This window comes from Anastrepha ludens, chromosome 4 (genome assembly GCF_028408465.1).
Source record: "Anastrepha ludens isolate Willacy chromosome 4, idAnaLude1.1, whole genome shotgun sequence".
NCBI classification, from domain to species: domain Eukaryota; kingdom Metazoa; phylum Arthropoda; class Insecta; order Diptera; family Tephritidae; genus Anastrepha; species Anastrepha ludens.
The window spans coordinates 92,843,101-92,870,444 of NC_071500.1; the positions used below are offsets into that span (position 1 = coordinate 92,843,101).

At 33.3% G+C, this 27,344-nt stretch overlaps 1 protein-coding gene across 13 annotated transcripts in view; it reads right to left on the bottom strand.

Moving 5' to 3' along the window:
• LOC128860184 (uncharacterized) overlaps positions 1-27,344 on the bottom strand; it is a 182,554-nt gene that overhangs the window by 28,694 nt on the left and 126,516 nt on the right. For all 13 annotated transcript variants that reach the window (XM_054097494.1, XM_054097493.1, XM_054097489.1 and 10 more), the window contains one exon: positions 465-503. In XM_054097494.1, coding sequence (XP_053953469.1) covers positions 465-503 — 39 coding nt within the window. The remainder of the gene's footprint in view (positions 1-464; positions 504-27,344) is intronic.

A 27,344-nucleotide genomic window follows, 5' to 3' on the forward strand; every position in this document is an offset into this window, starting at 1 on the left:
TTAAACGAGAATAAAATAGAACTTAAGCTGGTTCACGAGGAAGCATTTTTTAAGTTTGCCCTTTTTTCGTATTTTTTAGTTAGAAAACACAACTTTGAATAAAATTCAGTTTCTTTTCTTTCAACTCAGCTCTTCTATTAATAGAATTTAATTAATCTAACGGCCCTCGGCGTGTTCAAAAGTTGCATTCGCGTTAAAAGCTACTTCTTCATTTTACTTAGAAATCATCTCATAATTTCTTAAATGAAGGCAGAATCAACTCTCTGTACGATTCGTGTTTAGAAAAATAAATAACTGCCAACTGATGGTAGTAACAGAATGTTAAAATATCGAGTGAAAAAAATGTGATTTTTTCTAGCCTGAAGCGACTCGTTTTCCGTCAATCCTCATATTTGTGTCAATACTCGTATTCCAGTGCCGTTAATTGTATGTATGTATGTGTGTAGCTTTATTTAGTTACTCACCTGGCTAAGGCATTTGAGCCCAATTGCCGACGACCGGAACTGTAAAGAAAATTGAAGGAAACAAATGATTAGAAGATAAATAAAAGCGTTTTATAAGTATTTTTATACCAGTTTATTTTTTGTAAAATAATAATAATAATTATAAATTTATCACATTTTTCAAAATCAGTAACAAAGTATGTAAATGCGTATTTTTGAATTTTTTTGCTTGTGCTAACTTCAGTTTCTTTAACATCGCAACTCGTAGCACATGAATAAGCCAAGTCTTTAATACAAAATATAAAAATAAAAAATAAAAAATATAAAAATAAAAAATAAAAATAAATGTTTGTGTTTGCATTATCTGCTCCACTCAGGTGTGAAAATGTCCCTACTCGATCAACTTGAAGGCATTTTCCTACGTCATCAAAATCATATTTTAGCGTCAATCGCAAGGGATTCGTTTATCCATAAGCGTTCAATGCGAGCCAAAAATATACACAATTCCAATATAAAGTTAAAAATAATCTAAAGGTAGTTCACGGAAAATGATTTTTATTATTTCTGCATTAGGGTGGTTAATTTTTTTGCTGAAATACTTCTACAAAGCGTGCTGAGTAAAAATTTCCAAGTAATTAGACACAAAATTATAATTTTATTATTTGTACTCCCTTGGAAGCGGATTTTCATAATTAAAATTTTTGTATGCAGAAATTGTTAATCTCATATGAAAACTTCATCCCATCTGGGAAGTTGGCGAAAAAGACACATAAATTTATTACAACAAGAACTCACGTCATTCAATTTTTACTGTCGAAATAATTCTCAATTATTACGTTAATGCCCGGTTTTGTTTTCCTTGTTCACTCCTCTTGGGAGCATTGGGCCTCGGTCTTGCGTTGGTTAATCTAATCTGTTTTTGATTTCTGACAGAGAAGGTAATTAGCCTGCCGCTACCAGTACTTAACACTAAACCTAAACCATGGACGGGTCAAATGACCCATTTTAAACTTTTTGTCAGAAGTTCTTAGAAATAACATTATTAAATCGTCGTTTGCCTTCACAACTTTTATTAAAAAATACATCGAATGTATTTTTCAAGATTTACTCTTCTCTTGCTAATTGTTTTACCGAGAAATATATGTGATCTTAATAATATAATATATATAATATTTTAAAGACGGGTCATTTGACCCACATTGGTAGGAATAGGAATACATCAAATACCGGTAGGTTTAGTGTTAACTTAGGAGCAATGCCTTCTTACTGCTTGGAGCGCCATCTGTGTTTCCCATTGTTCTGGCAGAAGGATCGCACAGATGGTTAAGCACTTCGCTAAATTTCATGTGTCTGCGCTATTACCGCGATCGCCCGCTTTCTCTTGCTGGCGCCACTGATGCAATGTGTAACCGTTTGTTGCTCGGTTAATATTTAAAAAAAAATCCCGATTCGTTATAGAGAAAAAATATATTAAACTGCACTTTAGAACCCTATTCGCTTAATCCTATGCGTCAATTTACAAACACTAAAAAGGCTAAAAATCGGAACAAATCGTGTGTCCAAATTTGTATATATTATATACTTTTTCTTATTCATTTTATGGCATGAACCTGGGCTCTGAAACCTGCTGTGGTCCTAATGGATATACACAGCACTTATCAGACCAATCATCACTTATGCCTCTGTGGTCTGGTGGCGATGGAGCATGGTTACGTTCACAATCCGGGAACTATACAGGCTGCAAAGAAGTGTATGTTTACGCATCACGGGTGCCATGAGTACAACCTCTGGTGATGCCCTAAATGCTATGCTTGATTTGCTCCCCTTGGATCTTAAGATACAACAGGAAGCAATAAAAGCAATGTGTAGACTCCATAAATATGGATCCTGGCATGAAGGCGGACTGTCGGGAAACAGAGAAATCTTTGAGTTGCCATCTGAGCAGAATCCACTGTTTTTGGCACCTAAGGACGACCTGATACCCATAGGAAATTTGACGTCAGATTCAGATTCAGATCACGCAATGAAGCAATTCAGAATGTATTCAGGGAGGTTTGACGGATATTTTCGTTACCGATGGGTCCAAGAATGAAATAGGGTCTGGAGCCGGATGGTATTTAAACGATAGTAATAAGTATCACTATACTATGGGGAAAATGGCAACTGTTTTCCAAACGGAAGTTTTTGCCATCCTGAAAGTAGACGAATGGATAATCGAGAGGAGATGGAATGGGAAACAGATTGGAGTTTTCAATGACGGTCAGGCTGCACTAAAGGCCCTGGAGAACGTGAAGCAAACCTCAAAGATTGTTCAAGAATGTAAGAAGAAGCTTAATTATGTCGCAAGACAAAACAGGCTTGTACTTATATGGGTTCCAGGACATTCCGGTATTCAAGGAAACGAAATTGTCGATGAATTGGCCAACCGTGGATCAGCAGGTCCCCCACAAGGGCCAAAGCAATTAATCGGATTCAGTTCCGCAGGAATCATGAATTATATCAGCGATTATGTATGCAATTCACATAAAGAGCGATGGTCCGGTCTAGAACGCTGCAGAACTGCAAAGTATTTTGTGACAAGTCCGAACAGAAAACTGTGGAAACATGGAAGAAAAGACTCGCTATTATGAGAGGACACAACCCTTGGGGTCAGCATATAACCATCATTGGAATCATTGAGGACCCAATGTGCCTGTCGTGCTTGGAGGAGGCGGATAGCACTGAGCACTTGCTCTGTGAGTGTCCTGCTTTTGCTAGAGCAAGGCTACGTGTTTTGGGTTTCGATGCCGTGAGAATGAGTAACATTCGTTCCCTAAAACTGGAGCATATTTACAGGTTTGTCAAAGAACCTGGAAAATTCTCACAAGACTAACTAACTTTATCTCTGTCTCTATTCTGTCCTATCTCTTTCTCAGATACTTTTCTCCTTCCCTCCTCTTTCCAGAGCTCTAAATACAATGGGCTTTTTAGCCTGAGTGTTTTAGGATTCACCAAATATCTTGGTGCTCCTTGGCTCGACCTATTAAAAATACAATTTCGTGCACATACGAGTATGTGCTGATTACGTATTCTACATATTTTGTAAAATAACAGAAAATCATTTTTATTCTATTCAATTGCAACTTGACTGCTCCATCACGACTGTCATTGCTAATTGCCAATTTTTTCCTACTCTCAAATTGGCCCACCTTAATATGCAAACACGTACATATGCACGAGTATGTGTGCACAATAAAAGCAAAAATTAGCAAGAAGAAAATATGAACTAATTGGAAATCGTGGTTAAAGCGGCAGGAGGTTTGACACGTGCCGAGGAAAACAGAAAAAAGGCAAATTTATGTGAAAAAGATAAAACTAAAAGGCAGCTAATTAAATTTAATACAAATCGATGATGTAAACATACCAGATATCCGTAATTGAACATTTCTATAAAATTAGATAAAGCCGGATTAAAATTATTCCATAGTGAAAGGCGAAAAAATGCAGACAATTTGTAAATGCATTCGAAAATTTCAATAGTTGATATTTGCAAGCAAATTTTCAAAAGGCAAGGAAATTTTCAAGTGACGAGGAAATTTTGAAGTATTTTTCGCGCACTAAATTTTGTGCTAACGTTGAGGGAAAATACTTAGAAATATACAAGGTGGCGCAAAATTAGTAATCCATTTTTTTTTAAATAATTTTTTTACTGAAATTTTTTACCTTTTACGCTCCATTGCTTGTCTGTTTGTCCACTGCAACTGTGAAATATGAAAACAAAAAATCCTGATTCGTGATGGAACAAAATTATATTAAACTGCGCTTTAGTATCCAAATCCTATTCGTCAATTTGCAAACACCAAAAAGGATAACAATCGGAACAAAAGGAACAAATCCAACCCAATGTGTCCAATTTTTTCTCATGAACTTTGACCAGTTACTATGAGAGACGTTTGAAAAGTCCGAGCAAAGTCAGAATGTCAGTCAAATGGCACAACTGGCGTTTAGTTTAGCATCTCTTGGAAGAACGCACAAACCAAGTTTCAGCCAAATCGGTCTTTTTTTTTTTTGCAAACTGCAGCTATGAAATATGATTGGCGTACGACGATATTTGCAAAAATTTAGATCTTCGGGTAGGGTGATTAATTTTGCGCCACCTTATACACACACATATATGTAGATATATGTATAAAGGGGGTGAATTTGGAGCTCTAAGCCCAAAAAAAAAAATTTTTTTTTAAATATGTCTGTATGTATGCGCAAACCTCAAAATTTTTTCAACATTCGCTAATTGACTAAAAAAATTAATTTGCTTTAAGTTTGCTTTATTGCTTTTATTTGCTTCAAATACAAAAACAAAAACAATCCATATTACGGCTGCAGCGGCTTTGGCTATTGTTTGTTGCTTTGCTCATAGCTCACATTGTCGTTGACCTCATTAACCCACTTAACTGCGCGTTCGTCATATGGTTTTGTGGCAGTATGAATGAGAGAATCCAAAAAAATGTTATTAGCAGGGATATACGAGTATTGTGTATTAGAATTTGAAATTTGAGAATAAGAATAAAAAAAATTGTAAAAAATTAATTATGAGTCAAAAGAGAAAAGCTTTGTGTTTTGAGTAGAAGCAGGGAGCAGTTACAGCTGATGAACAAAAGACGGCAGTTTCTGGTGTACAAGTAATCAACAATTAAGAACAAAAACAAATAATTAAATCTGAAAATGAATTCGTATAAATACATTTTTAGTTAAAAGAACAGAAGAAATACAAAATGAAATATTTAAATTAAATTTGAAGGAAAAAAAAAATTTAAATTAACGTGTATAACAAAGCTCTCAAGAAATAAAAATACAAAAGAAAGCATTTAAATTGGATTTGCCAAGAAAAAACCTAATTGTTTATATCTTTAAATTTATCATAAACTAAGATTGGTGTACAACTTGAAGGCAGTGAAGACGTTAAGCGTAATAATTTCAGCGCTCTTGTCGGATTGGTTATTATTATTGTTGAGAGGATCACTGCGATCTAAAAGATGGGAAAGATTGGTTTCATTTATTTATTATTATTATTCTTGATTGGCTGTTTGTGCACTGCGACCTGAATAGATATATTCTTCAGCGATATAGCCTACTCAAACAGGCTATTAATAAATCCTAAAAATGCTGTAGGCTTAATTTCTACCAGGAGGTTTAGATCTATAGCTCCATTTCCCCAAGTAATTTAGTCTGCGTCGTGCCACTGCATAGAACGTCTCCTGCTGTTCCTTGTGCCTCTTTGCAGAGTCTACAAGAATCGTTTTCTATCGCACCTATCTTCTTCATGTGATAATAAAGTTTACAGTGTCCTGTTAGTAGTTCAGTGTAAAGTTGTATGTCCTTTTTGCTTGGGTTAAGGATTGCTTGCTTCTGCCTTTATGATTTCTGCATCTATGAGTCTTTTCGATTGCCGCTGGCCCTATTGGGCTCTCCAGTAATCGATTAGGCCTCGTTGTTCCTGCTCACGCAGGAAGGCACTTTTGAAGCTGTTATTTACCCCGCAGTAAGATTCAAGACCTATTAAGGGAGTGTTTGCCCCCTTTTTCGTTAAATTGTCCGCAATTTCATTCCCTTCGTATGAGGGGCACGTCCCTGAACCCACATCAAGGTAACAAAGTTTCTTGACGCTAGGGTGTTGAGGATTTTAAAACGTTCCCAGATCAACCTTGATTGGAATGAGAAGCTATCCAGCGATTTTAGAGCTGCTTGACTGTCAGAGAAAATATTAATATTGGCACCGCGCGTGCCTTTTCGATAGACATTCCCTGGCACACAGCTCTAAGGCGTGGGCCGCCGCCTGGAAAATGGAAGTGGATTTTCTATTGCAATTGCTTTTTCGAAATGTGGTCTGACAATTTCAGCCCCGGCACTACCGTCTTCCATTTTTGATCCATCAGTAAACACCTGTGCGCCCTGTTTTAAAGATATTTTCATTTATTTAAGGTTCTCGCCTCATTTGAAATGGTGTTTTTTGGTTGTTTCTTTAAAAGCGAAAAAAGATTTTTTAGTTTTGTTTCCAACATTTAATTTTTTATCCCATTGTTATAAAATAAAATTTTTTTAGCCTCATAAGGTTCTTTCAAAAGTTGTCAGCCTTCAAAAAATGATATTCTGGAACAAGGTATGTCGTTGGCGACACTGATTCCCGGACTCATAGGTGTCTGAGACCAAAAAGACTAAAAGGTTATTTTTATTATAGTATGATTGTCGTTATCGTATAAACTACGATCTTTAAAAAAATAAAATTTGGCGAAATGGCGAACATTCAAAGATGAAAATCCGTTTTTTGAATCCTTTGTTTTACTTTAAAGGTCCGAAAAAAAAACTAAAACATGGTTTTCCAAATAATCGGAGCTCACACGATAACGACATCAATTATACGCCATTTAAAATTTATTTCATCAAAATCGGTTCAGTAGAACCTGCCATATCTGCGACCATTGTCCATGTGAAGACCATTTTTTGAAGGCTGACAACTTTTTAAGCGAACCTCATATGGCCAAGGAAAAATTTTTATTTTTTAGCAATTGATCAAAAACTAAAATACTCAAAACAAAGGTAAAAACTCTTTTTTCATTTCCGTTTTACACGCTTCTAAAAACACACACAAAAAACACCTTTGCAAATGAGGCGAGGGCTTTAAGTTTTTAATGTATTTTTGTTGTTATTATTGCATTCAGATATCGGATCAAAACTTCAGTTAATAAATTTTATCAAAAGCAAAGTTTTTTCTAAGCAAAACGCACATAATTTTATTTGGCAATTGGTTAAAAGCCATTTGGACAATTGAGAACTTTTCATTGTCCAAACCCAGAGTTCAGGTGTTTTTATATCGGAACATCTGCGCTCCACTCTGAAGTAATGCGAAAGCGGTTCCAGGGTGGGTGACGGCTCCAAACGAGGGGAGTTTTTTAGTCTCCAGACCTACCACTACTGTGATGCTAGCTTTCAGCTGCATTAGGAACCTCTTCATCCGCAAAAAAACAAACAGAAAAAAACTATAACTACGAAAAAATAGGCACTTAGAGCGATTTCACGTCAAGTGATTCAAGTATTTGGGACATTGTCGCAAATATTTCGGAAAATTCGTTTATTTGTAAAGTTGAGTATGATGAGAAGTAAACTGAAAAAATTTGGGAAAAATAATTTACACTTTTTAAATTTATTCAGTGTCGAAGCAGAGATTTGGTGTTGGTACAGATATTTTTAAAGTGAAATATAACATCTACGGTTTTAACATTAAACATTTTTTAGGATAAAATGTGTTCTCTAAAAAATTAAAAAAAAATTTATTTTATTTGTGTTGAAAACTATTGGGAACAAATTTTTTCTGTAATTTTGAAAATCACCCCATCCATTGAAATTTATTCGCAGTTGGGAAAGTAAAATATGTACGCTTCTTTTTACGTTTTTAAATTTTGAGATTTATTTAAAGTTGAAAATTTTGGAAAATAATTTTTAAAACGAAATACCTTTGCTTCTTTTTAACATTTCTAAGGGTTTTAGGATAAAATGAGCTATTTAAGAAATTGATTTCGGAGAAAAAAAAAATTTTTTTTGTTCAAAATTATCGGGAAATATTTCTTTTCCTTAATTTTTAGAAAGCCAAAATTTTTTTTTTTTTTTTTTTGTTTTTTATTAATAGCTGAGATTAAGCTCACCAATTCCTGAAAGTTTCATAGTGAGATTCTCATAAATTTTCGAATTATATTGAAATACATACAGCGAATGAGGATAAAAAATAAATCAAATTAAAAATAACTAAACAAAAACTTTTTTCTAAAGAAATATATTCAAAAACCAAATTGGGCGTTTAGTTCTGAGCTAAAAAAAAACATTCCGAAATAATTTTTCTCTAAAATATATTATACATATAACACAAAGTGGCGCAAAATTAATCATCCAATTTGTTTTTTTTTTGTTTTAATAACTGTTTTATTAAATAAAAAAAAAAAGATTTTGAGCATTGGAAATCTTTATTTTGGCCTTTACGCGCCTCTTTGCTTGTCTGCTTGCTACAACGGCTGTCTCATTCACAAGTGTCAAATATGATTGATGTATAATACAACGCCATTTGCAAGAATTATAAATCTTCCGATAAGGTGATTAATTTTGCGCCACCTTTACATATGCTTGTATGCAAACAGGTATTTCATTCAACTCTCATGCAGTTGTAAAGAAAATACCAGTTGGTTCATCTTCAGGGTTGGTGAGATATTTCAGAGTTCCAGCATTCGACGCACTTTTTAGCTGTCACTTAAGTATCGTCGAGAACGGGTCTTATTTAAATTAAAACAAAAAAATAATTTAATTCAAAATTACGTTTGAATGTATATTTTAAATGTGCATTGCTTTTAATCAAATTTAATAATAAAAGATATTTTTTAATTTTTGAGGCATAATTAATATTTGATTGTTTTTATTTTTTAATTCCGATACTTTTGATCAAAAATAATTTATTTAGTAAATAGTTTATAATTTTTTATATAACTTTATTATAATTTAATAAAAGTTAAACCAATTAATTTAAAATATATTCGTACACCCGGTGACGAAAAAGGTACACAGCCGAAAGAAGAAATTTCGTCTGCTGTTAAATACTTTACATTCTTTAAAATAAAAATACTAGTGCCCAAGCTATTACTTCATTTGTTTCTTATTTATTTATTACTTGATTGCTTGCAGCCAAAATAGAAAGCACGAAATAAAATCAATGTTGATTTGCCATTGAAAATTTTGGCTCAATGCCGGAAGGTTAACGCAGGTGAGTGGAAAAAGTATTTGCAGAAGTGATGGCGAGGATGATTTTGATGTGGCTAAATTTGCTGTTAAGCGGAAATTAAAGAGAAGCATCGATTGAACCGACAATTTGTTAAACATATAGTATATTTATAAGTAATTGCAAGGCGGCGCAAAGTTATTCATACAGTAATGTTTTCGAATAACTTTTTTATTAAATAAAAAAAAAGGATTTTGAGTGAGGGAAATCTTTATCTTGCGCTTAGCGCGCTTCATTGTTTGAATGTTTGTATTCTACAGCTTCTGAACTAAAGTGTCAAATATGATTGACGTACGACGCCATTACAAAAATCTTCCGATAAGGTGATTAATTTTGAGCCACCTTGTATATAATAAATGATCATTTGTAAATAGAAGAAAGAAACATTTTAAGCAAAGAAATAGTCAAAACAAATGATTGCAGGTTCACTTCTTGCTTCAAAATAAATTGCGAAACTTCAACCTTCGCCTTCCTAAATTAGTAAGAAGTAAAAAAGGCTAAAATAGGTTCAGACTGAACATTATAAAGGCCAACCAGGAATGCGTTCTAGATACTCAATATCAGCGGCAGGCTAATCACCTACCCTGTCAGAAATCAAATAGATTAACGTAACCAACGCAAGACAAATGTCTTGTCGAGGCTCTATGCTCCCGAGAGGAGTGAACAAGGAAAAAAAAAACAAAGTTCATGATCATTATTATTCAAGTCATTTTTGATTAATTTGATAATATGATAAGATGTCTAAAACTCAGCCGTTTTCGAGATATTTCGTTTTAAAGATTATTAGAAAAAATATTTATTTATTTTTTTTTTTTTTTTTTTTCCTTACAAGCAGGCCCACTTTTTGTTAAATGTTAGTTCAAGCGTTCGATATTTTTTGCTGTTTTTAGTTAAAGTGTGCATCAGTTAATAAAAAGCATCAATAAAATTTAAACCAAGCCCCCTGGCAGTTAAAAATGGCTGTTTGACAAAGCAGAATTTTTTTGAGTTCAAATACTGAGACGTCGTCCAAGGCGATGACTATTTTAAGAAAGCTTTAGATTCAAATTTTCTCACAAGTATAATTTTTAACTAACGCAGGGAAATCTTGAAATGCTTTGTAGCATAATTGCTTTCACACACGCACACCCAAGTAAGTAACATTTTTGACCAACACCTTTTTGAGGTTATGTATACAGTTTAATTGGTTAATTTTTCAGTCAATTTTTTTGCAACGTTACTTCACACATTTTATTTAATTTTTGAAAATTGTTCACTAGGTAATTTTTTGAGTAATTGCATAACCTGAGTACTCGTATAATCGACTAATTTAAGCATTTTTATGGAGAGTCAAGCGGTTCGAGAAAATAGTAGGCAATTTCGTAGACCAATGACCTCATGCAATTACTCATTGACTTGGTGATTGTTGTACCACTTGAAACTGGATGAAAAGGGATACAAAATAATAAATGAAAATTATGAAAAAATTTGCTCAGCTACTTTCATGAACGATGCCCCGTTCAAACATATATTTAGAGAGGTCACTGCACACAGAGCCTCGCTGCGACCGAAGAAAATGAGAACTAAAAGAAATGCTATTATGATTTTAAAAAGAAGAAAAAGGAAAAGAAGTTACAGAAGCAAGGCTGTAAGCTCGGAAATCTTGAGAAGCTGGAAAAGTAGTAAAAATTCCATAGTTGGTTTGAGCAAATGTATGCAGGAATAAGAGCGACGATCCGAAGATTAACTAAAATTATGGAGAAATCTTTCTTTTCTCTATTAATGGCGAATACAACGTAAATAATAAAAATGGCGAAGAGCCTAATACTTCAGTCCAGGACGAAGGCATTGATGTCATCCAGTCCAATTTAAGAGAAATACAAGGTGAAGATTAAAATAAACAAGACTGAGCTCAAATAGAAACGACTGTTTTGCGCGATCTAAAAGCTTTTCGAAACAGTGTTTCAGGTCATTGACTGGAATGTCCTTCAAGATGTAGGTACAAGCCTTTTGGATGGCCTCCACGGATGCAAAATGTTTTCCTTTCATGGCCAAATGCAATTTTCCGAATAGGTAGAAGTCACAGGGAGCCACATCAGGCGATTAGGATGAGTGATTGAAGGTTAAAATGCGATTTCTAGTCAAAAAATCAGTCACAAAGCAAATTTGATGCCATCAGGAAAATTTTGAAAACGCTTTAAAAGATCCTAACGGTCACAAATGATCTTAAAGGCGAAGTGTAAACCTCATCCATGTTACTAATAAACGAGTCGTGCCATTTGAGGACTATATGAGAAATGCGATAGAATCATACAAAACCTCGGACCTTCAAGTTGTGGGTTAAAGATGAGTGAGGTCCGCCGATGTTTTGTTGGAACGTAACTTCCATGCTATTCATAAATTCTGGTTGGTTCTAGTCGATCGTTTTCTTTAATTTGGGCAGTAGATAGATAGGAGCAAATCGTAGTGAATGAGTCTCTATCAATCCCACCAAACGCATAGCAAAAGCTTCTTGGTGGGTAATCCGCGCTTTGCAATTGTTTAAGCCGACTTACCGCGCTTTGGCCACGACCTTTTTCGGCTGTTATTCTCGTATATGATCCTTCTTTCATCGCGAGTCATCATCCGTTTCATCAATCCGGTCGGCTTCGTTATGCTTCAGCAAAGAAACGGAGACGTAAATTCGATCCTGAACGTTCTTTTGCGCCAATTCGAATGGTACGCCTACATTGAACCGCCTACATCAATGCAGTAAATGCTTACAAGTCGTGCCAAGATTACAATTTCTGTAATTTTATCAACATTTTCGACGGTCGGCCTAGCAATGTGTGTTTCATATCCGACGTCCATATTACCAGCAAGGAATCTGTGGAACCACCGCGGTGCACCGCCTTGATAATGCATTCCATACTATATTGAGTACACAAATTTCACTAACTTGTTTGGCTTCCTTCTCCGACATTTCACCTTGGTCAGCGTTTCACTAAGAAGAATGTATCGATTTTTCTCTATTTTACTCCCATTTTGAAAGTTTGTAACATCCAACTGACCTCACTAAACACAAAACTATCCAAGAACTTTTTTTGAAGCATAACCCCAGCTTTAAAATGTCGCAAATGTAACCTGGTTAAGCTCGTACACAAACGGAAAAAATTATTCACACAACAACTAATTTTTTATGCAATAAAAAACAAATCTTAAGAGTCGACATCTTACTGGAAAACCAGGCAAATTGATCCCCAGCGGTGAACGCCATATAATAAAAACAAAACAAAATAATTCAAAAATCACATCAACGCAAGTGGTAGCAGCAGAAGTTTGTGAAGATATTAGTAAAGAAGTACATTCGACAACAGTTCGCGTGGCCTTGAAACGTGCCAGATATAGGCATTGAATTTACTGATGGTGAAGGAAGACGAAATGAGGAAACTCCTGGATTATAACGACTTCACTGGATAAGTTATGCTTTCGAAATTCCTAAAAACGCTCCAGCCCTAGAGATATTCTATGGGATACCATGAATCTAGAATTGGCGCGAAGTCTGCACAGTTCAAGCCTTGAATTCAAGTTTGTTTGAAGTAAAAGTGAACTTTGCGCAGACAATAGCTAAGCACTAAAAGTATTCTATTATGAAATAACCTTTCATAAAAACTTAAATCTGCGTTTCGCGGTGCCCTTATTAAGCTAGAGATTTGGTTAGGTAAGGTTAGGTTGACCTGGCTGGCTAAAAGTCATCATATAGACCTATTGGTCCTTAGTGGTACCAGGTGGAGCTTGACCCATACATTTCCTTGTAGTAGACTTCTTGTAATAAGCCTGTGTCTTTTGCGAATCTAAGTAAGCTCTGAAGCTCTAACCCCGAGAGGCATTCTAACCTCTCATATTGTAGAGCTCCTAAACATTTCATTCGGGTTCTAGCTAATGCAGGGCAAAAACATAGAAGGTGTTCAAGAGTTTCCCTCTCTTCCAATTCATTGCAAAATCTACAGCTATCATTGTTTGGGATTCCCATCTTGTATGCGTGTGCCGCTAACAAATTGTGGCCTGTCAGTATACGTACGATAGTTCCGCTTTCCCTTTAGACAGGGCTAGTTCGAATCTGGCGAATTTATCTGCATTCTGCATGATTTTCACGGTTTTACAAGTAGCTAGTTTATTCCACCTCCTGTCTATCCGTATTTTCTCGTCCGCAGAGATATCATTGTATACCATTTTTATATGTTTCAGTATGTCGTTTTCTTGTGCGAATTGTATGTAAGAAGCGCTTTTGGCAATCTCATCTACAATTTCGTTTCCTGCAATGCCCTTACGTCCGGGCACCCAATAGATGTGTAACCGTCGGTCTGCGGCTAGTCTCTCTATGGATTCCCTGGTCCTAAGAACGTTTTTGGTTCAAATTTCATATGAGTTTATTGTCTTTATTGCCGCTTGACTGTCAACGTTTATATTTATGTAGGAGTTGCTCGATGTCCTTGCTACCACAAAGACTTCTGCTTGAAAAATACTGCAATGGTCAGGGAGTTTAATTGGCCGCCCGATGTCCAGCTCTGCGCAATAAATCCCTGCACCTACTCCGTCCATCATTTTCGAGCCATCAGTAAATATATTAAGCGTATTGGGGCTAGGTTTCATATCTCTTTTCGACCCCTCTTCTTCTATCGTTGTTCAGAATCTCTTCATCCAATTGTATTTTGGGAGTCATATAGTCCGTATTGGTCCGATAACTCATACCTATTGAGGTCCGAATACTTTAAGGTAAATTCACCCGTTGCGTTAAGTCTTGCGGCAGATCTCGCCGCTAGACCCTCTGCCGCAATGTCAATCGGTGATAGGTTGAGTATTCTTTCAAGTGCTGCCGTAGGATTAGTTTTAATAGAGACTTAGTACTATATTTCCATTGATAAGAAAAATGAATTCTTATATTACAAATTTTTGTAGAAGTTTGACCCAAACCTACCAAGGTTGCATTCGCTAACAATCGTCGTTTTTATTTTTTTATTATTATTATATTATCATTATCAAGAATAAATGTGCGATCACAAATTGAGATTACGTAAAGCGGCTGCTAAAGTTTTTGTTTGCCAAGTTTTGGTTTTGAAAAGAAAAACAATAACGCCGAAGCGTTGCCAACAGCAATTTAGCTAGCTAATTCTCATTGTTACATAAGCAAAATGTAAAAGATGCAAAATAAATTGCCGACAGTTCATTGACTTACGAGTACACCTGTCACCCAATGGCCAACGACAGCCAATTTTATTACAAAATACATGCATACATACATACATATGCATATATTTTTATGGCCATGCTTGCCGGTGTGGAGCACTTGCTGCTGAGGAGTAGCAAATGCGGAAAGGAAAGCGTAGACAGCAGATGGGTTGAATAATAAATATCACTCGAATATTATGAGAAAATAGTTGGAATTAAGAGTGTAATGAAATATTATATTTAATTATTAGAAAATAAAGAAAACCTTTTCACATATGCACAAAGGTGTTGAAGTGAGGTGATATGCGCACACATATTACATAAGGACAACAATAACTTAAATTTAGAAAAAAATTTATATATAATTTTTCATATTTTTTTTATTTTCTTGCTTTCTTTTTCTGTTTACTTTGTGTAGGTATTACTGGCTTTTGTCATTGCGGTCATTAAAGCGGAAATATTCGCGAATGAATAGTTTTAGTTGTGAGCTGAGCAGAAGAGAAGACGAAAAAACGCAAAAAGAAATATTAAAAAGCGAATAAAAACGCTTCAATGAGCAGTAAACATAACACAAAAGATATGGCCAACCTAAGCGCTGGCCTAAAGAAAATTAAAGCTTTACTCAATGACTTTACATTAATTACAGCATCAATTGTTTTGCTTGGCTGTGCGAATTTGAGTTTATGGCTGCATTGGAAAGCCATAAAAATTCATCAACTGAGTTGAAATAACTATGGCATTACATTTGCATAAAATCTGTGCATACATACATACATGCATATTTATATTTGATATTAAAATATTTCTATATAAAAGCGTAAATACAGTATACCTACGTACAACAAATTGGAAACGTTAAAATGTGCTTAAAAAATTTACGAATAAACAAAACTGGTAAGCAGTTAAATTAATTTAAGGTTTGAAAATTTTGTATTAGGCTGTAATGGGATATAACCCTGCGTGCACAAAATTTTACTAGAAATTCTGATTAAAAAGTTTGAAATTTTGACTGAAATTTGTTGATTTTTGTTTTTTGCAATTTGTCTTAAACTTTAATCTACATAATTTTGTAAAAGAATGAGCTATGTTGTCATAAAAAAATTATTAAAATTAAAGAGGAATCAAATAAATTGTCAAAATCTATGCAATAAATTTTAAAAACACTGCATATACAATTTAAAAGCATACCCTAGGGCGACTAAGGATTTTTGAATTTATGCATTTTTGAAGCAGATATTTAGAACTGAATGGCATAGTTTGCGCGCTTAAATTAATTTTTAAAAGCACATTTTGGGTTGCCCTGGTCATTACCTATATTGAAGACATTAACTTTTTTTTTTTTTAGCCGAATGCCGCTTTGAAGCCCTACGGAGTTCACAAAATATATGGCTAAAAAGAAAGAGACAGCGGCGTACTACGGATTGTATTGTAATTTCATCAACCTTCAGTGATGATATGGAGCAGTATTGCCAGTGAAGGCGCTGAACCAATGCATGCCGTTGAGGGAATAAAGCGCTCACCCAAGCATATTTCGATACCCAACATTGTTTTTTTGGTAACACTTTTAAATTGAAGTTAGCCCACCAAAGCACCCACGACAGTTGATTCTACGTTACCGAAAAGATAAGAATTTACGAGTATATCGCGCCAAGAAGAAGGGCGCTATGAGGAATGATACTGAACGAAAGGGGAACTTAACAACAATGCAGGCGACTGTACGATGAAACTAAAGTAGCTAAAAAGTAAGGTAAGATATAAATCCAGATTCAAAATTACTAAGTCTACCATAAAAGACAAATATTCCAACAAAAAACGAATGCGTTACCAATTTTAAAAGATGTGCAGAAAAGTTTAGCCGTATCAAGAAAAATATTTAAAAATTTACCGAGACCTAGTTTATTTTCGCCCAACCCAAAACCTAAATAGCTATAAAAATTGGCACAAGTCAATCAACAGACTATGGCGAGCCATGCATTTCCGCTACAGTTGGATCTGGGTGCGGAAAAACCCGACCTGGGGTTATTATCCTTGCAAAATGTATGCTTGTTTTTAGAGAATCCACCGCACCTTTAGAGAACGAGATATCCTAGCTGCGTAGACTTCAATTTAAAGAGCAGTATGTAAAGGGACGATAAAATATTTAACCAGAAAAAGAGTTACATTTAAGAAAATAACTTCAATAACTTAAGAGAATAAGTAAAACTTTGGTTAGGTTAGATTGGACTGCTTGATTTGCAGTCACGCATAGACCGGTTCGATCCATAGCGATAACAGATGGAGTTCATTAGTTATGCGTTTCGAAATAATACAACTTATGGGCGATTTTAAATTTTTTTGTTTACAAAATTCTTCTATATTATTTCCTTTACCTTCCAAATTTTACATTAATTTAAACCAACTTTTCTTTATTCTGTATATATTTAATTTCCTTATTTCTACATTTTTTTCATTCTCTCTGGTAGATATTCTAAAATGAAATTACTTTCAAAAAATCAGTCATTCTTACCTAGCAATCTACCACATTCTCGATAAATTTTAAAATCATTACACAAATTCGGTAGGTACACTTGTTCTCACAATTAAAACAACGCGTATATTCTTTTAAATATATAAAAATATAGTTTATATAGAGTACGTAGCTTCACAGATCAATAAATTTTAATATAAAAAAGGGCAAGTTTGAAATGGCTCAAAACTGCATACCCAGAGTTTTTCTAGAAATGCTGATCAAAAAAATTTTTAATTAAAAAAACAAAATTTAATTTTAATTTTTTGGATTTTTACATTTTTAAAATTTTAAATCTTTACAAAAATCTTTTTAAGACACATTTTAATTTTTAAGAAAATTTTTATTTTTAAAATTTTTGACACTGCTTGAAACTTTCAATTATATGTTTTTTGCTGTAGTATGAACTATATTTTTATAAAAAAAAAAATATTAAAAAAATAAGCAAATAGTCAAATTAACAAAGTTTCAAAAAAAATTAAGTTTCAAACTTTGAGTCAACTAGTTTTTGCTATAGTATGAATTATATTTTAATAAAAAACAAAAAATAAGAAATTTAAATACACGAATAGTGAAATAGTCACAAGTGCATGTATGAATTTTAATAAATTTAATGTAAACGAAAATGAAAATTTATGCCTTGGAAAGCTGAGGGGAATGGACCTCCATTGCATGGATACTCCACACCAGTGGACAAGTGAAAGAAATTTGTTCATAAAATTTGTATAAAAAAAACATTTACATGTGTATGTATGCATGTATGTATATATATATTAGGCCGGGTCGATTTGTGGGGAGGCAAAAAAATCGTCCATTGCTCTGTGAAAATCATATTCTAGGGATCCCAATAAGAAACTGCCGAAGGAACCATACCTCTAAAACGAATTCTGATGTCCCCCAATTTGGCTCGAACTTTTTAGTTTCTTTTCTATAACTCACTTAAATTACACAGGCCTGCGAAATTTAACTTTTTTCAGTTTCTAGAATGGCTGTACTTGTTTCTTGTAGTTTTTTATGCGCTGAAAACGAATCTGACCTTCAAAATGCTCCATCACGTCAGGATTTTTGGTAAATGAAGCCTAAAAGGTCAAAAAATGGCCATTTCAGCCATTTTTGATAATTTTTTTTGGGATAGAAGATTTTTTTTTTTCAATTTTCGACGAAAAGGTCGCATAGTACAACTCTTTAGCTTTAAAACCCATTTTTTAAATTATTGTACGATTTTTTAAAAAAAAGTTATGACATTTTGAAATTAACAGTTTCAGTTGCGCCAATAGACGTTATACCCAACGTATACGTAACTGAAACTGTTAATTTCAAAATGTCATAACTTTTTTTTAAAAAATCGTACAATAATTTTAAAAAATGGGTTTTAAAGCTAAAGAGTTGTACTATGCAACCTTTTTGTCGAAAATTGAAAAAAAAAAATTTCTATCCCAAAAAAAATTATCAAAAATGGCTAAAATGGCCATTTTTTGACCTTTTAGGCTTCATTTACCAAAAATCCTGACGTGATGGAGCATTTTGAAGGTCAGATTCGTTTTCAGCGCATAAAAAACTACAAGAAACAAGTACAGCCATTCTAGAAACTCACCCTCGCAGGACTGTGTTATTTTTTTCATTTACAAATGTTCTGACTAAATAAATTTCTTAAGAGAAAAAATAGATATTATTATAAATAAATAACAAATATTATTATAAATAAATAAAAATAAAGAAAAAACATAGCCATTTAGCTGATTTTTTCATGTAAAGGCCAAAAATGGTGATATTTTTAAATTGGGGGAGATCAGAATTCGTTTTAGAGGTATGGTTCCTTCGGCAAAGTTTCTTATTTTGATCCCTAGAATACGATTTTCACAGAGCAATGAGCGATTTTTAAATCGACCCGCCCTAATGTGTATGCATTTAAAAAAGATACACACCAAACAATTGCCTTCAATCTGTTACGCAATTTTTTTATTAATAACTCTGTTTTCCCCCCTTTATAAAACAAATTAGTACGGCGGCTTTTCTCTGCCCATTCACTCAGTTTCAGGTAGACAATTTTTTTCTATTTTTTGTTTTAATTTTTGCTGCCAATAAGAGTTTATGAAGCGTAACCTGATTTGTGGAAATTTTCAAACGAAACGTAGGCTTTGTAAACACAATTTGATTTGCTGTTGTAATATGAGCTTTTTCAAAGTTTCAAATGCTAGAGCTTCTATGAGCATAAATCTAAAAATAAAGCGAAAGCTAATCAATTTACTGACCACTGCAGCGCATTAGAGAACAGTGTGAAATTTTTCAAACACAAGTTAAGTAGTTGGGTTCAGGTGGAGGTGCTCAAAGAAAAACCAATACTTTGTAATAGCCCTCAATAGGGCATGGAAGTAGAAGACTGATAGTAGAACTTTGAACAATGATCATTAAGAATTTTTAGAGAAACACTTCGTCGTGCTAATGAATAAGTTCCTCAGATCTCTAATGTCGCCCAAAGTTAGATACTCAAAACTATTGATGAACCAAGTGCCAATATGTCTGCATTTTACGCCCACGCAAGCAGTTTACCTTCTAGAGAAGATATTTAGCTGATTACACTCAGATGATGTTTGCCAGCATACATTTTATTGAACTTTGACAAATTAAGATTGCTTTTTATATTTAAATTTTGAGAATTCTCAACTGCCCCAATTATACGAATACCATCTGTCAGAAGATCTTCGCAGCCTGTCATGTACCGATTATGCGCTCGTATTTGCTTAGATGATCTCTTGTCGCTCCCTTTTACAAGAGCAGCTCGCTGAAACTCCCAAACAATCTTGCTCACATTCTAGTTCCCAAAACTTTTGTTTTTTTCTAAATAAGAAAAAGAAACTTTTGAAGTCATAAATCGCTCCATTGGTATCAGATAGAAAATTTATAGGCAAATGGCCATCGACGGTCTATGGAAAAAACCTTATTGACTAATTAGGCTCTTCAAGCATCCTTCTTATCTGAAGTAAAAAGGCAAATTTGCTTATTTAGTATGCACAGAAGACTTACTTAGCATAGATCAGTTGTTAGTCTATCGTAAACTTAAGTTGCATGTCAACGCTTTTGTCCATTCAAAATCGAAAAATAAATAAATTGGAAAAAACAATAAATTCTTCAAAAAGATTTTGAACCTTTCACAAAAGCAATTTCAATATTCAAGGTCAATATTTGAAGCTTTTATTGGTATCTACAGGCTCCGGCACCGAAGCATAACCAACTTCAGACCGCTCGCGCGGCTGATCCACGGCTATCAACTGTCTGTTAGTTAGCTAAATGACAGTCCGGAGAGCCAATGTCCGCGAGTGGGTCAAAATACCTGCAAGTCACATTCAGGCAGCTTACGATTCGTTTCTGGACCGTCTCAAGCTCATGGTCAAAATGTGGTCATATCGAGCAAAAGTAAATTTGATTCTTAATTTTTTATTATTCTCACACATTTTTTACTTCGAATTGAATAAAAGTAATTTTCCAAACTAAAAATTTATGGCCCTTTTAATTGGTTACACTTCGAGTTCCGGACCCTATACAGGACGAGTTCCAAAGCTCAATCCGATTCTAGTAAGTCTTTTTTAATTCAGTGTTTTTCCAGCGATTCGGTTATCCAGGGCAGGCGTCCGCTTACAATCATATCTACAAGGAGACATGTCATGACATGCCACAGATTTTAATGGGCTCTGAGGTACCCTGCTTTCTTACCTTGGCATAAAAAAACTCCTTAACTTAAAAACGAAATGTTATATCGAGAATTTCAAATATGATTTATTGAATTTTACGTCGAAATAACTTGAGACCCTTCATCGTTGCAACTAATAAAATTTTATAAAAAACTAAAGCAACACTTGAAAATAAAAAAATAGAAATATTATGCAGAAATATTGCAATAATTGAATTATAGATCTCTAACGTTGGCTTCCATTTTTATTTTGCGCCGAAAATAATTTATTTGCCATCATAAATTATTGCTCACCAGTGCATGACATCACATGCAAATTTTTTCACAAACACCCGGTAGGGAATCAACTGCTTCCAGACTAGTTGCTATCTAGTGAATTCAGAAAATGATTAGCTAGCTTTGCTTATCAGTTTTGTACAAGTATCAGTTACATTTTACACTTAAGGCAAGGGCCATCTGGAGTCTGGTGCTTAATGTAACAAATTAGATGTACTTCCACATAAATACTTACAAATAAGATGCAAACAGAAGGCGTTTGACTTGATTGGAATATTTGAGAAATCCACCACACAAATAAATACAAATTGTGGGATGAGAAAATGTGTAAGCCGTTACACCAAATAATCAATAATATTTAATGTTAAACTTAGTCTGAAAACATTTTCAAAAAAAGAATCCCAGAATGGGTGGATGAGTACGGAACGCTGATTTCCACTGTAGGACTTTAAACAGCTTTAAGTTGTAGAGAAAAACGTCTTGGAATACTAAAACTGACTCCTAGAGATTGATTTATTATTTTATTTATTTATTTATTTATTCGAAAAATGTGTAGTCAAGTCTTTCTCGAAGCCGAATTGATTCTTATGAGGGTATCAAAGTTTGATTTCGTAAATGGATTACCTCCAACAATGGCTATATGCATATTTTTATTAGTATCACAAAAATGTTTAATAAACATTTATTAAAAAAAAACTATGCTTTAAACCTAAATATGATGGCGCAAAACTATCAACGCAGTTTTGTTTTTGAAAAACTTTTTTATTTGATAAAAACAAATTAGTATGAGATATGGAAATCCTTCTTTCGACCTTTACGCGCTTCATTGCTTGTCTCTTTGTATACTGCAGCTGTCTAGTTCACAAGTGTCAAATATGAAAGATTTTTTGATTAATTTTGCGCCACCCCGCTTCAAATTATACTTAACACCCATGACATTAATTGCCCTTCAGTTGATGAAATTCTCATCACTTCCAGACTGGTTCGCAATTGTCTCACTGTTGAGCTCAAATTTTCCCTGTAGGGTCCATACGCACATAAAATTGCACACTCATACACAAAGCGGTGAAGCCAATAATGTGCCGTAAAACACATTTTTAACCAGCAGTTGTAAAATATATGTTGGTTAGGCACGTAGAAAAAGATTGCAAAAAATATTACCAGAATTGATTTAATTTTTTATGCCACAGTTCTTTGAATGATTTTTCATATTTTCCATATTTTTCGAATTTCTCAAATTAGCTGTCGATTTAAAGAATGAAGTCAGCGTTCAATGTCTAATCGCGCCGTCACAAATACATGCATGCATGCATATATACATGTATATATATGTATATTTTTATATTATAGTTTTTTCATACTTCTTTTTATAATTTTTTCCAATAGTTTTTTAATGTTTATTTGTGTAGATGCGTAAATGAGCTGGCCAGTGTGTACACCTATGTTCAGAATAATAGAAGCGCAACGAATTACTAAGTTCCAAACACTTCTTTTATGTGTCTTTTTTTAATTTTTTATTACGTTTTTATAAAATTAAACAACAACAAGAACCATATAACTCAACCATATAATCCAAAAATTTAACATATTTAAAAAATTATGAAATTGTTCAGCTTTTAAATCAAAATTTTTAGAAAACTTTAAGATATGCCATTTTATAGCCCCTTCAATTTTGCCATAATAGGGCAAAAGCTTGAAATCGCTCACAAATCGCGTTGATTTCGAAAATTTTTTCCATCCAATGTTCATAATTTTCTTCTACATAAAGGACGTGTTCGGAGACCTTTTATATGGAAAAAAAAGCTTAGCACCTCAGTAAAACAAAAATTCTAAAATAAATGAAAAATAAGTTCTTAAGTAAAAATTTAAAATTTAGATGTTTATTTTTGTTTTTGGTTTTTGTTACTTTTGAAATTTTAGTGAAATTTTGATAAATTTTTTGTATTGTTTTTAATTTTTGAAATTTTAGTGAAATTTTGATGTATTTTTTGTTTTTAATTTTTAAAATGTTTATGAATTTTTTTGTTTTTGGTTTTTACTTTTGAAATTTTAGTGAAATTTTGATGTATTTTGGTTTTTAATTTTGGAAATTTTTATGAATTTTTTGTTTTTGGTTTTTGTTACTTTTGAAGTTTTAGTAAAATTGCGATGTAGTTTTTTTGTTTTTGTTTTTTAGTTGTGAAATTTTAGTGATATTTTGATATATTTTTTTTTTATTTGTTTTTGTTTTTAATTTTTGAAATTTTAGTGAAATTTTGATGTATTTTTTGTTTATAATTTTTTTAATTTTTATGATTTTTTTTGTTTTTTAGTTGTGAAATTTTAGTGAAATTTTTATGTATGTTTTTTTTTGTTTTTTGTTATTTTTGAAACTTTAGAAAATTTTGTATTAAGTTTGAAGTTTTGAATTTAGTGAAATTGTGTTGTGTTTTTTGGTTCTGTTTTTAATTTTTGAAATTTTAGTGAAATTTTTATGTATTTTTGTTTTGGTTTTTGTTATTTTCGAAATTTTATGAAATTTTGTGTTAAGTTTGAAGTTTTGAGTTTAGTGAAATTTGTATGTATTTTTTGTTTTTGTTTTTAATGTTTGAAATTTTAGTGAAATTTTGAGGTCTTTTTTTGTGTTTTTTCTTGTTATTTTTTAAATTTTAGAAAATTTTGTGCTAAGTTTGAAGTTTTGAGTTTAGTGAAATTTTGATGTATTTTTGGTTTTTTTTTTTGCTTTTGGTTTTAATTTTTGAAATTTAAGTGAAATTTTTATGTATTTTTTATTTTTTGTTTTTTATTATTTTTGACATTTTAGAAAATTTTGGGTTGAGTTTGAAGTTTTGAGTTTAGTGAAATTTTGATGCATTTTTTGTTTTTGTTTTTAATTTTTGTAATTTTAGTCAAATTTTTATGTATTTTTTTTTTTTTGCTTTTAGAAATTTTCGTGAAATTTGAAGGTATTTTTTTTATTTTTTGTTGTTTTTGAAATTTTAGAAATTTTTGTGATAAGTTTTAGTGAAATTTTTACATTTTTTTTTTTTTTGACTTTGTTATTCTTGAAATTTTAGTGAGTTTTGTGCTAAGTTTGAAGTTTTGAGTTATGTGGTTTTAAATGCAAACTGCACTATACTATTAAAAAAATATTCAACAAATTAAATGCACAAAATAATTTTAGTAACAATAATTATTCAGCGCGCTTCTATTATTTTGAACGAAGGTGTACACTACATACATACCTACATCGGCCCGGTTTTTTATATATTTATTTTTTATAAAATTTTTTTATCTTTTATTTCCAATTTTTTTATATTTTTTATGCTTGCTTTTCCACGTAATCGCATGTCCAGCCATTCATGCGTCCATTCTCAGCCTATCCGCTACGCTGTAGTGCCCCTCGTCCAGCGAGCAACTCGTCTCAGTCTAATTGTTAGCAAAAAACACAAAAAAACAGCAAAGTTTTCGGGTTTCAGTTTTCGCTTTTCATTGCATGTGGCGCTTCTATCGCTTTTATTTGTTTTTCAGATTTTTCCAATATTTTATTTGATTCATAGCAAATGTTATTGCTGCTTTATCCTCACATCATTGTTTACTTACGGATTTTCCCATTCTATTCACTGTCACTGGCGTCTCGCACAGTGCCACAGTGCCTAAGTGCACCCACACACACACAATTTTGTATTTGTGTATTGCCAAATACTCTCCATTACTTTGTTTATAAACTGGCTAATATATTCTTGTTATTATTGTTGTTGCCGCTCGTTGGCAGCATTTCCATTGTTAGCCATTTGCTTTTGCGCTGGTCACTTAAACTTCATTACCTCAAAAACAACAAAAAAAACATAATAAAGTGGTTTTTGTTGTTGTTATTGCTATTTGGTTTTGTATTTTATTGTCAATGAGGGCCAATAAATGCAAATACGGTCAATTTGTTAGTCACATTTGCATTTGAATGGAATGCAACGAAATGCAGTTCGTGTGTTTTTTGTTGTTTGTAATTTATTGCGCAAATTTTTTCACTCAAATGTTTGTAGCACACGTTGCATGTATTGACTGCGATTTGTAGCTGGAAATTTGGCGGCAATGCAAAAAGGTGTTTCTATTTTTTGGGTGCTTAGAAGGTTTCGTTTTCCATAAGTTTTTCAATTCTTTAAGAATTTAAGTACTTCAAGTCCTTTACTCATTAAAAATAGAGGAGCTTATTTGAAAATATTTTATAAGGTACCACTTTCTATAAAAAGTCTGATAGATTTCTAGACACAATATTCAAATTTCAACTCAGTCTTATTTAACGACTGACCGCAATTCTCAGCTCAGCGTTCACAATTCTGCCACCCTCAAGGCAAGAATGGCAAAAAAACGCAATTTAAAAGTCGAGATAAACTGCAGGCTAGATAGCTAAATGCTCTATGAGGTAGTGTTCATGGTATTTTAGTATCTTAGGATTTCTTTTAGCATTCGATGGTTGATGGCAGAGTTCGCATCAATATATATGCTAATTATCTTGGAATTTTCATTTGCTTTCGCATTTCGAACTATTGCAGCCCATTTTATACCAGTGCAATGGCTATTAACAAACTTGCACATTGCGTACCTACATACCATATCTGAAATGCCGTATTTCTGCTTCGCTAGTGCATTATATTCACCGATAATTCCCAGGTATTTGAATTTAACTTAAAAGTTAATGGAATCCCATTATGAAACATTCAGGGACTACTAATCATAGTGGCACCAAAAAACATTGCTCAAACGCGAGGACAGCTGGAACATCGAGGGCATACTACGAAAAAAAAGATAGAAACCCGACTCAGTGCAACAAAGCGAAGTCTCACAGACAGAGACACAAGAAGACGAGCCTGTAGCATGAAATCTGGCTACAAAAACGGTCAACCCAGACATGGGTGAATAGAATTGGTCGTTTATGAATGCCGCTCAGGGCCCTCCCAAAGTAATGCAGAAAGTAGTCCCGAGAAGTATGTCTCCCCAGAAATGGCCACACCACTCAACGCAGTAGACGATGACCGCTGTAAGTGCAAAAGCACAAAAAAACATTTAAAATAAATAAACAAAAAAATCAGTGGATGTATTTTCGCAAACGAAAAACCAAATTTCCGCAAAATTTATAACAAAAATATAAAAGAAATTTCCCAAAAGCTTACAAGAAATTTTAATTTCTTTCGAAAAACACTTTTTTAAAGTATATTTTATCCTGAAAAAAAAATTATAAAAACTTCAAAAGAACCCAAAATATTTGACTTTAAAACAATTTTTTTTTTTTTTCAAAATTAAAAAAAAAATTGTTTGTGTATTTTATTCTCAAAAAGAAGATAAATATGTTAAAAAACCCAAAGTTTACTTCTTATCATACTCAAACCTACAAGTAGACCAATTTTTATAAGAATCGACGACAATGTCCAAAATACTTGGGTCACTTGACAAGCAACTGCTCATCTATTAGGAGAATGTCTAGTAGAGAGATATGGATACCAACCACCAGAAACTGTGGAGTAAAAACAGAGAAGGAAATGATTTTGCACTCTTTGAGTAAGTGTCCTGCTCTAGTCAAACGAAGAGTTCCTACATTAGGTACACAATTCTTCGATAATTTGAATGATTTCAGATATGTATGTAGAAATCAGAAATCTTCTTTTTCCAGCTCTTAAAGTATTCGATGCGATGGTAACACTGCTCGTGTAGCAGTAGCAGAAAAAGGTTTCCTTTAATTATTTATGTATTAAGCCAATGATATAATAAATACTTATGGGCTAATAAGTAGACATATTTTAAGGGCGAAGAGCTCTGGCCGAAATTTTAAAGACAATCCTCTCAAGAAGCACGGGACATTCAATAGCACCACGCATCAAATCAAAAATTAAAGACAAAGATAAGATTATTCCCCTGTTCGGCAATGATTTTAAGCCAATCAATAAGTAGCGTAGGGATAGGATCCGAAAAGCATAAATTACGCAACGCAAAATGTACGAATACTTTCAGGATTCGTTCAATTCTAGCAGCATGGCACGTATAATGCAGGGACCAAATGAAGGATGCATACTCAAGCTTGGAACGTATAGGCTTCAGCGTGTAACGATTTTTGTAGGATAGATGAGGCGTAAGAGGACTTGCGTTCACTTGGTAGACGTCGGTTAGCACGAGGAAGAGACGATTGGCTTTGGACTTTGTTAAACTCGTCCAACATCACTTAAGCGGCTAACGCGTTGATCAAGAAAAATAAGAGCAAGAAGACAGCCAGTAACTTGATGGATCTTCTTATGTAAGAACGTGGTACCACGACGTACCATGTTTTGAGTCCCCATGGTTTTTTGGACATGCAATTTTGTAGCTCATTTAAAATTCAATGATATCGTGCAAGTTCGAATGAAATTTAGACTGTCAGTAAAAAGCGTGCTTTAGAAGCATAAATTATTAATAGTAGCCACAAACTGAACTCGAAACTGCATA